This window comes from Phyllostomus hastatus, unplaced genomic scaffold, assembly GCF_019186645.2.
Source record: "Phyllostomus hastatus isolate PE091 unplaced genomic scaffold, TTU_PhHast_1.1 phas_contig_210, whole genome shotgun sequence".
In the NCBI taxonomy this organism is placed as follows: Eukaryota; Metazoa; Chordata; class Mammalia; order Chiroptera; family Phyllostomidae; genus Phyllostomus; species Phyllostomus hastatus.
In genome coordinates, this window is record NW_025333737.1 from 3159245 (window position 1) to 3176750 (window position 17506).

The 17506-nt window shown below is 34.7% G+C and overlaps 1 protein-coding gene across 5 annotated transcripts in view; it reads right to left on the reverse strand.

Annotated features, from left to right (window-relative positions):
* TAOK1 (TAO kinase 1) overlaps positions 1-17506 on the reverse strand; it is a 144501-nt gene that overhangs the window by 66598 nt on the left and 60397 nt on the right. For all 5 annotated transcript variants that reach the window (XM_045836986.1, XM_045836987.1, XM_045836988.1 and 2 more), the window contains 2 exons: positions 4182-4253; positions 229-330 (listed from right to left, as the gene is read on the reverse strand). In XM_045836986.1, the coding sequence (XP_045692942.1) occupies positions 229-330; positions 4182-4253 (174 nt within the window). The remainder of the gene's footprint in view (positions 1-228; positions 331-4181; positions 4254-17506) is intronic.

Consider the following 17506-nt stretch of genomic DNA (forward strand, 5'->3'; position numbering starts at 1 on the left):
TTTTACCATGCACATAAAGGTCAGCTAAATCTCTATAGTAAACTTGCAGAAGTTCTTATGGCCTAGGAGTATGAGTTCTAGGAAAAGCTGCTCTTCCTTTTTTAGTATGAAATAACATTTCAAAGTGTTTTTTGCAAGTTTCGCATAACTATTTTGAGACATTCTTAATTTAATCAATTCGATGTCTAAACCCACTACAATTATAGCAAGGGGAGAACAGATACCTACCCATGCTGTGTGCTCACGTAAATAGCAGCCTTTATATTCTATACTGTTGGGATGTTTTATTCTTTGTAGAAATTTGACTTCCTTAATAATATCCTGCCATTTCTGTGGGAAGTTAAGAAAAAACAAAGGTAAGAATTATGAACAGCTACTTTGCCTTAGAAATTTATATAAGAAAAAATAAATTACTAAATTAATGGTAAATGGTCAATATATAACTCTGCTTTATAATGTTTAAATGTCAAAATAATACATTTAAAAGGAATTACATTCATATAGTTTACAACTCAATTACATAATTTATAAAATTATTTCATTCAAGGTAGGACAAATTTTAGTTTGATAAAATTTATTATCAATAAGTCTTGTTAAAATTTTACAACCATACAACACATGTTGGTGAAAACTATATACCATATTTAGGGATTTTTCTTAACTGAAGCTTTATTGAGATAATTTACATACCATAAAGTTCACCTATTGTGTTTTTGGCTTATATCTTCTACCAAATATTAAAGTTTGTTTGTTTTTAAAATTCAAATGAATTACTCTGAGACATAAATTTGTAAACGTACTTTCTAAAATGCTAATAACGGTCAGTTATTACACAGGAAAGTTCACAGAAAAAACAAGCAGTGTGAAAATATTTTCCTATATATTTTACTACATAGCTTTCTTCATTGACACCTACCAAACATTACAGACAAACCATTGGCAATATACAATATACTTAGGCCATATCCTAAAAAAAGTTACTCTTAAGAAGCAAGCAGGAAACTCTAAGGGACCCAACCAGATCCCTGATGGGACTGATCTTCTTTACTGGTTAGAGAATCATCCCAATAAGCCAAGGTTGCAGGTTTGATCTCCAGTCAGGGCACATATAGAAGGCAACCAATGAGTGCATAAATAAGTGGAACAACAAATCAATGTTTCTCCCCCACCTCCTTGCCAAATCAATAAATAAAAAATAATAAACAAACAAACAAACAAAGGACCCAACCATGTCTCCTTGGTCTATGAGCTTCATGGGCATGGGATAGGAAGCAGGAATCTGTTTTTTGTTCTTGTTTTAAGTTTTTAAAACTTTACCACCAACATGGGCCATACTTCTAAAGTCAGAGAAACTAGCATAATAGAAAACTTAAAGAAATATCTTGTGCTAGAATTTAATATCATATATCATCTATGGTTTTTAACAAGCCTTCAACAAAATACAGCAGAACAGGTACACAGTATTTTATATAAAATGTGTAAGAAATAAGATGCTAAATTCAGAAAATGTTTCGTGGGCTTTAAATTTAAAATCTGAATGCTCTGGGAGGCAAACTCTCAAAACAAAGAAAAACCTGTATTTTTTAAAGTAAAAAAAACTTTCATGAAGGACACTAATATTAGATGTAAAAAGATAATGCCCTACATGAGACTTTTTGTTCTACATGTGACTAATGAGGCTCTAACATAGCACAAGTCTTCCTGTGAAAGCCACTTCTAAAGTTCTACTATAGAATAGTGAATAAAATTAGAGTAAATTTGTAAAAAATGGAGCGTTTTTTTGGAGTTTTAGAAATTTTTAGGACTTTTTAGTTATCAAAATAATGGCACATCGATACAATCATAATAGTGTCATCATACCCATAGTACGATCACAAAAACAAGATTTACCATAAGATAAATAGATTTTAAAAAGGTAGAAAACAAAAATCTTTAAAAATTAAAGATTGATGCAGAAATTCTACCTCTGAACACACCCTCCAAAGCACTGAAAGCTGGAACTCAAAGAAATATCTATATACCCATGTTCATAGCAGCATCATTTAACAGGGATGTCAAACTCATTTTTACTGGGGGCCACATCAGCCTCATGGCTGCTTTCGAAGGGCCAAATTAATTTCAACTCCTTAACAGTTAAGGAGTAGTTACATTATACAGTCCTAAAATTATTTTGGCCCTTTGAAGGCAATCGTGAGGCTGATATGGCCCCCAGTGAAAACGAGTTTGACACCCCTGGTTTACAATAACCAAGGGATGAAAGAATCCAAGTGTCCACTAACGGGTGAATAAATGAATAAACAAAATGTGGTGTTTTATATAAACACATACAGACATACACACACCTATGAAAACACATAAATATTATTTAGCTTTAAAAAGGAATGAAATTCTGACACATGGATGAGTTTTGAGGGCACTATGTTAAATGAAATAAGCCCATCACAAAAGTACAAATACTGCACGATTTAACTTATATGAATTAACCTAAAGTAGTCAAATTCATAGAATGAGATAGTAGAATGGTGATTTCCAGGGGCTGTAGGAAAGGGGGAATAAGGAGTTATTATTTAATGGGTACAGAGTAGGGGTCCAACTCCCCAGGCTGTAGCCTTCTCTTAAGGAATGTGCAACCGAGATCACTTGCATGGACAGTTCACAGTAGGGTTTGCACTCCTACGAGAATCTAATGCTGCAAGAGGCAATTTCAGTGATAAAGAGCTAAAGGGGAGCCACGGGTAAATACAGATGAAGCTTTGTTAAGGAGCTGAAATTAATTTGGCCCTTTGAAAGCAACCATGAGGCTGATGTGGCCCCCGGTAAAAATGAGTTTGACCCCCTGTTAAATGATGCTGTTATGAACATGAGTATACAGACCTTCAACATTCAGTATGTGAAGAAAAATTCACTGAGATATACACTTAATATTCCTGGCCTGTTGGGAACCTGGCTGCACAGCAGGAGGTAAACGGCAGGCAGGCCAGCAAAGCTTCATCTGTATTTACCGTAGCTCCCCATTAGCTCTTATCACTGACATTACCTCCTGCAGCATTAGATTCTCATAGGAGTGCGAACCATACTGTGAACTGCCCATGCAAGTGATCTTGGTTGCACATTCCTTAAGTGAATTGAATGCCTGATGGTCTGAGGTGGAGCTGAGGCAGTGATGCTAGCATTGGGGAGTAGCTGCAAATACAGATTATCATTAGCAGGGAGGTCTGACTGCACAGAGACCACAATAAATCAATTATTTGCAGACTCATATCAGAACCCTATCAGTGAATGGCAAGGGACAATTAAGCTGCATCTACTGGCAGTCTTTAAAGCCATCTGCCCAGCCTCTGCCCCAGTCCATGGAAATATTGTCTTCCAAGAAACTGGTCCCTGATGCCAAAAAGGTTGGGGACTGCTGGTGTGTAGAGCTAACTTCAAAAGGTGAGATGAACAAATTTCTGGAGATGACTAGTAGTGATGGTTGTACAGCAATATGAATGTCCTTAATGCCACTAAACTGTACACTTAAAAATGGTTTAGATGGTAAATATTGTGTATTTTGCCACAATTAAATTTTTTAAAAAATTAAAGACAGACACATCCTATATAGATTTAGAAAGTAGACTATATTTTATAAAACATATTTATATAGTTAAATATGTCAACAGAACTAATCAGAATATCAGCAAATTAACATATACTCAAGGTAGCATCAATAATCTTACATTTTGGTTTTTCAGATTATTACACACTGCCTGTTTTTCATACTAGATATACACTGCCCATAGTTTAAAGTTTGTTTAAAACAACACTTAAGTAATCTCTAAGCCATTAAAAAATTATATATATTTACTGTCGAATATATCTTATTTTAGTTTATTATTTCAGAAATTGATAATCCCTCTTTGACAGACTAACATATTAAACCACGCTTTAAAAAATAAAAGCAGGGAGCACAAACTGGGGAGCTCTGGGATGCCAGTAATACTATTTATGGCTCTAGGTATAAGTTAAATGGGTACATTCAGTATGTGAAGAAAAATTCACTGAGATATACACTTAATATTCCTACATTTTATTCATATATGTTATAATTCTTGGAAAAATTTTCCACCTACCCTCAATTAAAAATAGTATGTCTTTCTCAACATACCAGCAAGAATGTACATATTTGACTACCGACCACCTACCTCAGTAGACTGCTTTCCACTGTAAGACATTTTCTTAATAGCCACCACTTCATTGGTACGTACATCTCGTGCCTAACAAAAAAAGGAAACATTGTAAAAATTAACAGATTAAATCTGGGCAATCCTTTCTCTGAGAATAAAAGCATTTATGAACTACCATGTCAAAAAGGACATAAACACTTTTTTTAAAGAACATTAAAAATTATAACTATAATCAAACTTCTCAAATTACCTTTCTCCTTCTCTTCCCTTTTCTCTAAAAACAAAATTTTAAGTGTATTTTTAAAGTGACTATAATTAATTAAAATCCAAACTTATTAGTAATTATTAATTAAAATTAAGTGATTAAACTAAAACAACATGACTTTTGCCTAGCACATCCAAAAAAATAAAAAATAAAAATATTCAGTATCAACAAACTTCGTTTTCTCTCTCTCAGGACCACTTACTGTGCTTACCTATCATGTCATATTAGTCTCCTCTAATCTAGAACAATTCTTCAACCTTTTTTTATCTTTCATTACACTGGCATTTTTGAAGACTATACTGTGGAATTTTATAGGATGCTACTAAATTTGTGTTTGTCTGACATTTCTTCAAGATTACTATATTTTGCCATGTATAACACCCATTTTTTTGCCCAAAATTTTTAAGGGAAAATAAAGATGAATATTATACGTGAATATAATAATCTCATGTATAACACACACAAACGTGGTTGTGCATTAATACATGGCAAAATACAGTAGATTCTGGTAATATATCCCCAGCCAAAATACAAGTACGGTATTGTATCCTTTTCAGGGTATCATACCTGGAGGTATAAAAAGTCTGTCTATTGTCATTGTTATTACTAATTTTCATCACCCACTCAAGGTGTTATTTCATGGCTTTTTTCCCCCAATGTACATAGCTATAATTACTGTTTCCTACCTTGTATCTAAGAAGCCATCTGTGGAGAGATACTTTTAAACATAAACATCCTCCTGATCAATTTCTTCTAGATCCCGCAACCAATGAAGATTTGAGCCCAAAACAATCTTTGTCATGATTACAAAATGCTCATGTTTTCCAAATCTACCATTCTCTTCACATTTATCAGTCAGCATTCTGTTACAAGGAAAAGACCTCTCTTTTCAGCTATCTATCCCTCATCTGTCATGCAAATTATGGATTCCCATTTTATTTGATGGGTTATGATCTATTACTCTCTCTAGACTGATGCTCTGATTGTTCCAGATGGGGCCAGTGGGAGCCTCTTCAAGATGGCTCCAGTGTCCATTTGACAGATACCATCTCTTTTTTTTTTAAAGTACTTTTTTAACTTTCTGTCACAAGATGTTCTAAGGCTTATCTTGTCTGTTCCCTACCCCCTCAAGAGAATGAGCCATTCTTCCAAGGAGCTCTTGTTCCTTTTAGAGAGAAATTCAAGATCTGAGTGTTAGGTGGGGTGTCAGGGCAACCAGCATCTTGCAGCAGATAGAAATAATTACTTAGTTCATATTAACATCTCTAATTCCTATCCAATCCTACAGAGTTCTTTGTTACCTTCCCTGATTCCATATTTCTATCAGTGGATTTCAGCTTCAACAATTATTTCCTTTAGACCCTCTACATTTAATAAAAGAAATTGGTATTATTGTTATATATGTGTATCTGTGTGTGTGTGTCAGAGAGAGAGAAAGAGAGAGAGAGAGAGGGAGAGAGAGAGAGAAAAGGAGAGAGAAAATAGAGGGCGAAAGAGAAATGTTCCTACTGATACTTTCAATTCCAATCCAACACCATAGGGTTATTTCTAGCCTTTCCCTTTTCCTTATTTACAATAAAAAGTTTACTTCTTTCTTGGGTAGTAAGAAAAGTAGTTCTCTATAATATATTTACTTGTTTATTCAAGTCTATACATATATAGTAGTTTCAGAACTGCCAAACTGTATCCCTGGGAGAAACAAATTAACTGGAGTTTCTTTTGTCTTTAGCCTTAGGAGTATTTAGCCAAAATACTATTTCCAAAATAAGATTATGGCTTCCCATTCCCTTCTGTGTGCTTATGTTATAATACAGTTAGGTTCATTTGTTTCAGTATGTATTACATTTGGGTTTCCCCTATAGCATAACATTTATTTCTGAATGAACATTTAATAAACTTCAGTAAAATTCACTTTTTGTAGTTCACACACTGAAGTAGATAACATTTTTGGCAACTATGAATAAAACTACCATAAATATTCAGATATAGGTTTTTGTGTGAGCTGGAGTTTTATTTCGCTTGGATTACTTCTAGCAGTGGCAATTCTGGGTCATATGTTAATGGTATGTTTAACTTTATTCAAGAACTGCCAAACTGTTTCCACAGTGGCCAGACCATTTTGCATTCCTGCCAGCAATGAATATTTGCAATTACTTCACATGTTCACAGGCACTAGATACTGCCTGTACTCCTCTCTTATCTTTACTTTTTAAGCCATTCTAATAGGCATGTGGTAGTATCTCATTGTGGTCTTAATTTCTATTTCCCTAGGAACTAATGATGTTGACCATCTTTTCTTATTTTTATTGACCAACTGTGGTTTTTGTGATGTGTCTGTTTAGACCTTTTGCTCAATTTTTATTGGGTTACTTTCTTAGCGTAGAGTTTTGAGAGTTCTTTATATGCTCTGGATATGTGACTTGCAAATATTTTCTGCCAGTTTGTGGCTTTCCTTTTCCTTCTCTTAACAATAGCTTTCAGAGAGCAAAAGTTTTAAAATTTGATGAAGTTCAATTTATGAACTTTCATGGATAATGCTTTTGGTGTTCTATTCTATATTGCATAATCTAGAGTAAAAAAGATTTCCTCCAATATTTTATCCTACACTATTTATAACATTATGCTTTACATTTAGCATTATGATCCACTTTGCATTAGTTTTTATATAACATGTGAGTCAAAGTTTATTTTTATGCATATGGTCATTGCTCAGGCACTATTTGTTGAAAACACTATCCTTTCTTCATTGAATTATCTTTGCACTTTTGTCAAAAATCAGTTACCGTATTTGTGTAGGTATATGTCTACTCTATTTTGTTAATTTATTTACATATTTATCCTTTCAACATCATACTATCTTAATTGCTGTAGGTTTATAGCAAGTTACTGTAGTCAGATACTGAATTCCACAATTGTGTTTCTCAAAAGTGTTTTAGCTACTTTAGTTCTTCTGCTTTTCCGTAAAGTATAAGAATATGCTTATCAATATCTATTTTTAAAAGCCGTTGAGTTTTTCATTGGGATTGCATTTAATCTATGTATCAATTTGAAGATAATAGCATAACATATTTAGTCTACCAATCCATCAACACAGCATATATCCCTTCACTTATTTGGGTTTTCTTTGATTTTTTTAATGTGTTTTATGGTTTTCAACATATAGGTCTTGCATCTTTTTGTTGGATTTATACTCAAGTATTCCACTTTGGAGGTTCTATACATATACTTTTAGAATATAAGAAATTTTAGTTGTTCACAGCTGACATAGAAATACAATGGATTTTTATGTATTGATCTTTTATCCTGCAACCTTGCTAAGCTTATCTATTAGTTCTGGGAGTCCTTTTGCAGATTGGGATTTTTCAAAGTAAACAGTTACACTGAATAAACTGGGTAAATATATACGTACATTTTAAAACTATTCTTACTCTTAGATTCTTTAAAATACAAACTACTGCTTAAAGTGAAATTATGATATTGAATGGTGAATTTATAATTATGTAGATGAAACACATAAAATAAGACTAGCATAAAGAATATAGAGAAGAACTATGATTTCCACATTTTCCTTGAAGTGATTAATATTAACAAATTAACTGAAGGGAATGGGATATTCTACAAGAATAAGTAAAATAACAGTGAGGAGAGAAAAGTTTTAAAAAGTATTTGACTACATAAAAAACACAACGTAGAACAGAATTAAATGAGCTGTAAGTAATTAAAGAGAACAATACTACATGTCATCTATACTCACTGTCTAAGAATAAAAGAGTAAAGACGAAATTGGCTATAGGCCTAAAGACAAACTTGATGCTGTCAAGAGAAAAAAGGAGTGAAAATATACACTATCAATCACTTTGTTTCAAACCAGGGCACTCTCTGTGAAGGTCCATTTGGGAACTATTTTAATTAACAAGAATGATCTGAAATCACCATATCAATTAATTATATGTAAATAGTCTTTCTGTATTTCTTTTGTGTATGTATTACTTTTTTCTTTTAACACTAAAAAATTTGCTGTAACCATGAAAAATATAAAACTTGCCAAGCTTTGCCTGGTCAGGTAGCTCAGATGGTTAGAGCATTGTCCTGACATGCCAAGGTTGTAGGTCCCATCCCTAGTCAGGGCACACATAAGAATCAACCAATGAATGCATAAGTAAGTGGAACAACTAACTGATGCCCCCCAATCAATAAATAATTTTTAAACAAACAAACAAACAAATAAACTTACCAAGTCCCTAAAAAAATGCAGGTTAGTAAAATCTTATACTAGGAAATATAAAAATAAAGAAAAAAGTCTTTTGTAAAGTAATATGCAAATGACTTCATGCTGGAATCATACATGATCTCTCACATTTGTTGGCAAGCTACTTGATTCCCAGGCCAGTGTTCTGTGGCCCATTTATTGACATCATGTTGGTTCTCTTTAAGGTATTGGAAAATAAAAGAGAATGTTTACCTTCCTGGCAGTCTAGAGATAGAAATCCTTTTAAACATCTGGCTCTTTGGTTTCAAATACTTATTATGATACCAGTCTTTGATTACCTTGATTGATGAGACAGCCAGCAGAGCTGGCTCAATTAAGAGTATCTTTAAATTTAATGTGATCACTACTACCAATTAATGAAAATTCAGAGATATAAGAATTATTTTTAATCATCTAAAAAATTTTTGACAAAACAGTCCTTCCTCTATATATTCTATAGACAGACACTGCACATTTACCCAATCAAGGTGAGAGGAAACATAAAAACAGAAGCACACATTCTTGCACGTATACTCACATATGCAACACATAAACACACCCCCACACAGGTTTATCTGATACCACAAAATACGAAGCCTGGCGACTCAGAAATGGAATTACAGCAAAAATATTCAATTACGGGCTACATTCAAACTATACTCATCCACATGGTGCATGTTTCCCAGACATCAAGACAATTCACAGAAAGTGCCTGTTCAGAGGAGCTACCCCTGACTCTTCTATGCTTTCATGCAGTGGTTCCTGGTGTTACGCTAACTTGAACCTAGGTTTCCTGACTTCCTAAGTCAGCTTTTTTGTTTGTTTGTTTCCCTCCCTCATTTTATTTTACAAATCTGTCAAGCACACAGTAAAATTGGTATAGCACAGTGAACCTTTACTCCTCCCACTACATCAGACAAAAGAGCAAGGTATTAAATATTTTAGGCTTTGTAAGCCAAATATATGGTCTTTTCTGTTGCATATTCTTATTCTTTTTTCAATGTAAAAACCTTTCTTAGTTTGGAAGCTGAGCAAAGACAGTTCACAGGCTGGATTTGGTTCATGGGCTCTATAGTTTCCAGCCCCTACTACAGAGAAATCCTTGGTTAACATTTTGCCACATTTGCTTTTAAATTCTCTATCTAAATATATATAATGCTATCATCATTTTATTATTGAAGAGGATATGAGAATAGAAATTTTCACTCTTGGTTCGAAAGTATTTCTTCATATATCTCATGAGAAAGAACCTTCTCTTGAATAACCACAGCACAATTATCAAATTTAGGAAATTTGGCATTGAGATAATACTATTATCCAGTGCACATATAGTCCACATTCAAGTTTCACTAAGTATCTCAGTAATATCCTTTACAGGAATTTTTTTTCCCCAGCCCAGGTTCATGAACATTATGTTTAACCACCAGGTCTTTCCAAAGTCAGCTCCTGATAACTAGCTTCCACTAATTTGCTTTTGTTGACCCTATTAGATTCTTACTTCTGGAATTACAAAACTTTTCTCTCAACCACAGCTCTCAGAAATAGTCCAGCCTGTATAGAACAACCCCAGAAACTAATACCTAAAGAGGTCCAAGTACTAGAAAAACATCCCCGACCAGTAATTCTATATTCCACAAGTGAGGAAATACAACATGCACCTTCTTACCTTGTCATAAAATTAGTTCTGTTGATTCTATCAATTTAAACTTTAAAATGCACCTTCACTATCAATATCTAGTTTAAGCTCCCAAGCATTTCTTTCCTAAATTATTACAAAAGCTTCATAATCCATGCAAATAATATTAACCAAGGGAAATTTCAATAGTAGTTCTTGCCATGATGTTGTGTTAGACTATCCCTGAAGTCCAAATAGTGTATCATGTAGGCATATATGTAAAACAATTGCATGAAACTATCACAAAGCAACACATGAAGGCTCAAATCCTTCAGAAAAGAACAGTATACAAAGTGAGCTATAAATTTACTCTAGCTTCATTCCTGAATTTGATGTACAGGAAAAATAAGAGTCCAAGAAGGCAGATAGGCTGTGGAAACAGAGGCCAGAGACAGGAGCTTCCAAATGTCTGGGACTTAAAAGGCCCAATCAAGAGAGAGCTGAAAAACAGCTCAAAAATCTGCAAATTCTCCTCAAGTAAATAATCAAGTCTAAGTATGTATCTATGTAAGACTCCCAGAAACTCAGCAAAAAACAAGTAGCTGGAAAACTAAGAGATAGCAGAGCTTTCAGAAGACAAGAAGTGCTGGAGAGATGGAGGTGGGAATTCAAACCCACCAAGATGACTTAGGCTTGATAAACACCCTAGAAATTCTGTTGGAATTCTAAAAGATACATGCTTGAAGAATAAGGGCCAAGGGCAAAACTGATGTCAACTGGCCCTAACAAAGCTTAAAACCAAGCCTCAAGGTGATTCCCCAGTATACTATCAGCTTACATAACAATAAGAAGAATAATAATAAGAATAATAATAAGAAGAAGTAGAAGTAGAAGTAGTAGTAGTAGTAATAGTAGTAGTAGTAATTGTCTTTGGAAAAAAACATCACTCAAAACAGCTACAAATTTTCCAGCATAATTATCAGTAACCAATGAAAAATTATGTCATGCTAAAAAATGGACCAAATACTGAAAAGGAAAAAACTAGAAATATGAAGAGACTCAGTGAGGATTATCAGAGACTTTTAAATAAACAAACAATATGGGAATCAAATACATATTTTAGAAATAAAAGATATAATAAAAATTGCACAAAGGAGAAAAACAGCTGAAATACTATACAGCTTTTTACATTGTTAGAGAAGCAGTAAAAGTTCTAATTTAACTATAATAAATCAAGAATATATATTATGATCTCTAAGGTAACAAAATAATAAAAATATATTATCAAAAGATAGAGTTAAAATATATATTACTTATGTCTTTTGTGTATTGTAACTTGATGCTTTGACATCTGGTGCCTTGCTAACAAAAAAGCCCTGCTATTCCCAGGTTCAGTTAATCCCTAGAGACAGCAAACAAGTGCATTTTACATATATAGATCACCAATCCAGAGCCCCTATCTCCAATGACTTCACACTTTGGGCTCTCTATACCCGGCTCTAATTACCACAGGACCAATCACTAGACAACTAGGGACAGGCCTGATACTCTAGAGTATGCTGAAATTACTTAACACTTCCTTACCCTGCCACTCCTGTTCCTTCCTACAGAAACCACAATAAAGGTTCCTGCCATGTACTTCTCTTGATTCTTGTGTCTCCTCAACCAAACCAGTGCGTCCCCCTTGTGGCACCCCATGGCATGGTGTGCCTCCTTCTCTTGGGTTCTGTGAGTATATTCCACAAACTTTCTTTTCAGTGGCAGTTGTTACCTGACCTGTTAGCATCCTCATACCTGAATAATAATAAAACATTTTAAAACAAAAATAACAGTGAACACTTGACTAACTCAAAAGATGACAAGAATGAAGTATAAAGAAAGAATAGATAGGACAAACAGAAATCAAATAGAAAACACTAAACTTATGCCCAATTATATTAGTAACTGCATCAAATAGAAATATGTAAAACACTCCAATGAAAACAAAGGTGAGAGAGAGAAAAAAATCCTTGGCACTGCTCTTGGCCGCAGTTTTCTGGATATGACACCCAAAGCACAAGCAACAAAAAAGCAAAACTAATAAGTGAGATTACATCAAACTGGAAAGGTTCTGAAGAGTAAAAGAAACAATCAACAAAATGAAAAGATAATCTATGGAATGGGAGAAAGTATTTTCAAATCATCAAGAAAAAAACAGAAGGTCCAAATAAAATCACAAATGAACACAAAGTCACAACCAATGCTACAAAAATACAATTATAAGGAAATACTACAATTACATGTTAACAAATTGGACGGCCTAGAAGAGATGGATACATTCTTAGAAACATGTGATCTTCCAACACTAAATCAGGAAGAAACAGAAAATGTGAACAGATCCAAAACTACTAAAGAAAATTGAATCAGTAATAATAAAACAATCCCTCCCAAAAAACAGAAGCCCTGGACCTGTGGGTTCATAGGTAAATTTTACCAAATACTGAAAGAAGAATTAATACATATCCTTCTCAAACTATTCCAAAACACTGAAGGGAAGGCTCCCAAACTCATTTTATGACACCAACATTGCCCTCATAACAAAATTGGACAAAGACACTACAATATATATATATCAATATCCCTGATAAACATAGAAACATAGATGCAAACACTTCAACAAAATATAAACAAACCAAATTCAGCAAAGTTCATATACCATGATCAAGTGGCATTTAGTCCCAGGTTGATAGGTTGGTTCAATATCCACAAATTGACTAATGTGCTATACAACATCAACAAAATGAAGAATAAAAACCTTGTGATGATATCTAGTTGCAGAAAAAACATTTTGCTTTTAAGTATACTTTATTATGATGTTACAGTTGTCCCAGTTTTTTCCTCCCCTGTATCCTCCTTCCTGTACTGTTCCCACCATCGTTCAGCAATCCCCCTGCCTTAGTTCATGTCCATGGGTCATACATGCAAGTTCTTTGGCTTCTCCACTTCCTATACTCTTCTCAACCTCCCCCTGTCAATTTTGTGCCTACCTGTACCTCCCCCACCCTGCTTCTCCCCCTTCCCACTATTAACCCTTCATATGATCTCCATTTTTGTAATTCTGTTCCTGTTCCCACTGTTTAGTTTTTGTTTTTTAGGTTCAGTTGTTGATAGTCGTGAGTTTGTTGTCATTTTACTGTTCATAGTTTTTGATCTATTTCTTAGTAAGTCCCTTTAACATTTCATATAATAAGAGCTTGGTGATGATGAACTCCTTTAACTTGACCTTATCTGGAAAGTGCTTTATCTGTCCTTCCATTCTAAATGATAGCTTTGCTGGATAGAGTAATCTTGGATGTTAAGTCCTTGCCTTACAGGCCTTGGAATACTTCTTTCCAGCTCCTTCTTGCCTGCAAAGTTTCTTTTGAGAAAGCAGCTGATAGTCTTATGGGAACTCCTTTGTAAGTAACTCTCTCCTTTTCTGTTGCTGTTTTTAAGATTCTCTCCTTATCTTTAATCTTGGGTAACTTAATTATGGCGTGTCTTAGTATGGTCTTCCTTGGGTTCAATTTCTTTGGGACACTCTGAACTTCCTCAACTTCCTGGAAGTCTACTTCCTTTGCCAGACTGGAGAAGTTCTCCTTCATTATTTGTTCAAACAAATTTTCAATTTCTTGCTCCTCCTCTAGTTCTGGCACCCCTATGATTCAGATGTTGGGAGCATTTGAAGTTGTCCCAGAGGTTCCTAAGCCTCTCCTGATTTTTTTTTTGAATTCTTGTTTCTTCTAGTTTTGGAACAGAATTTTTGTTTTGAATTCTGTTCCAGTTGGATGCTTATTTTTTCCTTCTGGTCCAAATAGTTGATTTGAGTCCCGGTTTCCTTTCCTTCACTGTTGGCTCCCTGTATATTTTCGTTTATTTCACTTTGTGTAGCCTTCCTTTCTACCTTCATTTTGCAACTGAGCTCAATCTATTCTGTGAGCATCCTGATTACCACTGTTCTGAACTCTGCATCAGATAGGTTGTCTATCTCCTCATCGCTTAGCTCCTTTTCTGGAGCTCTGATCTGTTCTTTATTTTGGGCTACATTTCTTTGTCTTGGCATACCTGTTATGTGGTAAGAGTGGAGCCTTAGGTATTCACCAGGGTGAGGCAACCCTCTTGGCTATGTTGGGGCACTGTCTGTGGTAGAAGAATCAGGGAGGGAACAATGCTGCCTGCTCAGCTATTGTCCCTCTTTTCATCACTTCCCTTGCTTCTCACAAGCGGACTGTGCCCTTTCTGGTGCTGATTCGCAGGTGGGTGGGCTTGTATACGTTTTAGGACTCTTGTGTGAGACTGGGAGTTTCTCCATCCGCTACACCCCCCACAGATTTTTGACAGCCAGGGGATCTGAGTCTTTAGTTTCCAGTGCTGAAATCCTGGGTTTCACGGTCTGTTTCACTCCCTCATTGTTCCTTCCAGCTTATCTGCAGGCGAATGTAGGATCACCCTCGTAGTCTGCTGCCTTGCTGCATGTCCCTTCCCCGCAAGCTGCCGTCTCCACCCCTCCTACCTGTCTGTATGAATATTTCTTCTTTAACTCCTTAGTTGTTGGACTTCCATGCAAATGATTTTCTGGCAGTTCTGGCTGTTTTTTGTTTATAAATTGGTTGTTACCCTTCTTTTGGTTGTGTGAGGAAGTGAAGTGTTTCAGCCTATGCCTCCATCTTGGCTGGAACCCAGAAAAAACATTTGACAAAATATAACATCCACTTAAGACCAAAACTGTCAGCAAAGTGGGAATAGAGGGGACAAAGTCCAACATAATAAAAGCCATAGATGATAAACCCACAACTAATATCATACTCAGTGAAAAGCTGAAAGCTGGAAGTTTCTTCCTTAAGATCATGAGCAAGACAACAATGTTCATTCTCACCACTTTCAGCACAGTATTAGAAGGCCTGGCCACAGCAATTAGACAAGGAAAAGAAATAAGAGGCAACTCAATTGGAAAGGAAGAAGTAAAACTGTCATTATTTGCAGGTGACATGATAATAAACATAGAGAATCCTAAAGATTCTACCATAAAACTACTAGAACTAATAAGTGAATTTAGTAAAGTAGTAGGGTACAAAATTAATATTCAGAAACCAGTTGCATTTTAATACATCAATAATGAACTATAAGAAGAGAAATTAAGAAAAACACCAAATTTATAACTACATTAAAAAGAATAAAACCTAGAAACAAATTTAACCATTAAGAAAAAAGACCCATTCTCAGAAAACTGCAAGACACTTAAGAAAGAAACTGAAGATACAAATAAATGGACAGACAGAGCTGCTTATGGATAAGAAGAATTAACATTGTTAAAATGTCCAAACTATCTAAAGCAATCTAAAGATTCAATGCAATCCTTATCTAAATACCAATGGCATTTTCCACAGAACTAGAGCAAATAATCCTAAAATTTCTATGGAACTATAAAAGACTCCAAACAGCCAAAGCAAAGCAATCTTGAAAAAGAACAAAGTTGTAGGCATCACACTACCTGATATCAAACTATACTACAAGGTTATAGTAATCAAACCAGCATGGTACTGGCATAAAAACAGGCATACGGATCAATGAAGCAGAAGAGAAAGAGCAGAAATAACCTTACACTTAACATGATCAGTAAATCTATAATAAAGGAAGCAAAAATATACAATGGCCTAAGACAGTTTTCAATAGATGGTATTGGGAAAATGGGACAGACACATGCCAAAAAAAGAAACTAAACCACTTTCTTTTACTATATAAAAAAATAAATAAATTCAAGACTTACATGTAAGACCTGAAACTATAAAACTCCTAGAAGGAAACATAGGCAGTAAACTCTTTGACATCGCCCTTGGCAATATATTTTTAAAAGACTGTTTGTTTGTCTGTTTGTTTGTTTTTAGAGAGAGAGGAAGGGAGGAAGAGATGGAGACAAACATTAATGTGTAGTTGCCTCTTGCACTCCCCCTTCTGGGGACCTGGCTTCCAACCCAGGCATGTGCCCTGACTGGAAATCAAACTGGTGACCCTTTGGTTCTCAGGCCAGCACTCAATCTACTAACCCATACTAGCCAGGGCAATATATTTTTGTATGTGTCTCCTCAGGCAAGGGGAGCAAAAGAAATAAAAATAAACAAATGAGACTATATGAAACTGAAAAGTTTTAGCACAGTGAAGGAAACCATCAACAAAATGAAGAAACTAAAGGAGAGAAGACATTTGCTAACGATACACATGATAGGGGCTAATACCCCAAATATGTAAGAAACCCATACAACATAACACCAAAACCAAAAACAAACGAACAAACAAAAAACCCCCCCAAACAATCCGATTAAAAAATGGGCAGAGGACCTAGACGTTTCTCCAAAGAGGACACACAGAGGGCCAAAAGACACGTGAAAACATGCTTATATTCCTCGCTCTCAGGGAAATGCAAATTAAAATCACAATGAAATATCACTTCCCCCCTGCCAGAATGGCTATCATCAATAAATCCACAAATAACAAATGTTGGTGGGGATGTGGAGAAAAGGGAACCCTTGTGCACTCTTGATAGGTCTATACATCAGAGCAACCACTATGCAAAAACAATATAGAGTTTCCTCAAAAAAATTGAAAGCAAAACTACCATATATCCCAGCAATTCTACTTCTGGGTATTTATCCAAAGAAAACAAAAACACTGATTTGAAAAGACATATTCACCCTTATGTTCACTGCAGCATGATTTATAATAGCCAAGATATGGAAGCCACCTCAGTGTCCATCAACAGGCAAATGGATAAAGAAAATGTGGTAAATATATATATATATATATATATATATATATATATGAATATTACTTAACCATAAAAAGAAAGAAATCTTGCCACTTGCAACAACGTGCATGGACCTAGAGGATATTATAATAGGTGAAGTAAATCAGACAGAGAAAGACAAATACCATATGATTTCTCTTATATGTAGAATCTCAAAAACAAAACAAATAGAAACAAACTCACAGATACACAGAACAAAATGACAGTTGCCAGAGTGGGGGGTAGGGGAGAATTAGGTGGAAAAGGTTAAAAGGATTAAAATGTACAAATTGCCAGTTGTAAAAATAGTCACAAGATATGAAGTACAACATAGTTAATAGTATTTAGTTATATTAATTTAATTAACATATAGTTAATATTTTAATAACTGTGGTACCAGATGGGTATCAGACTT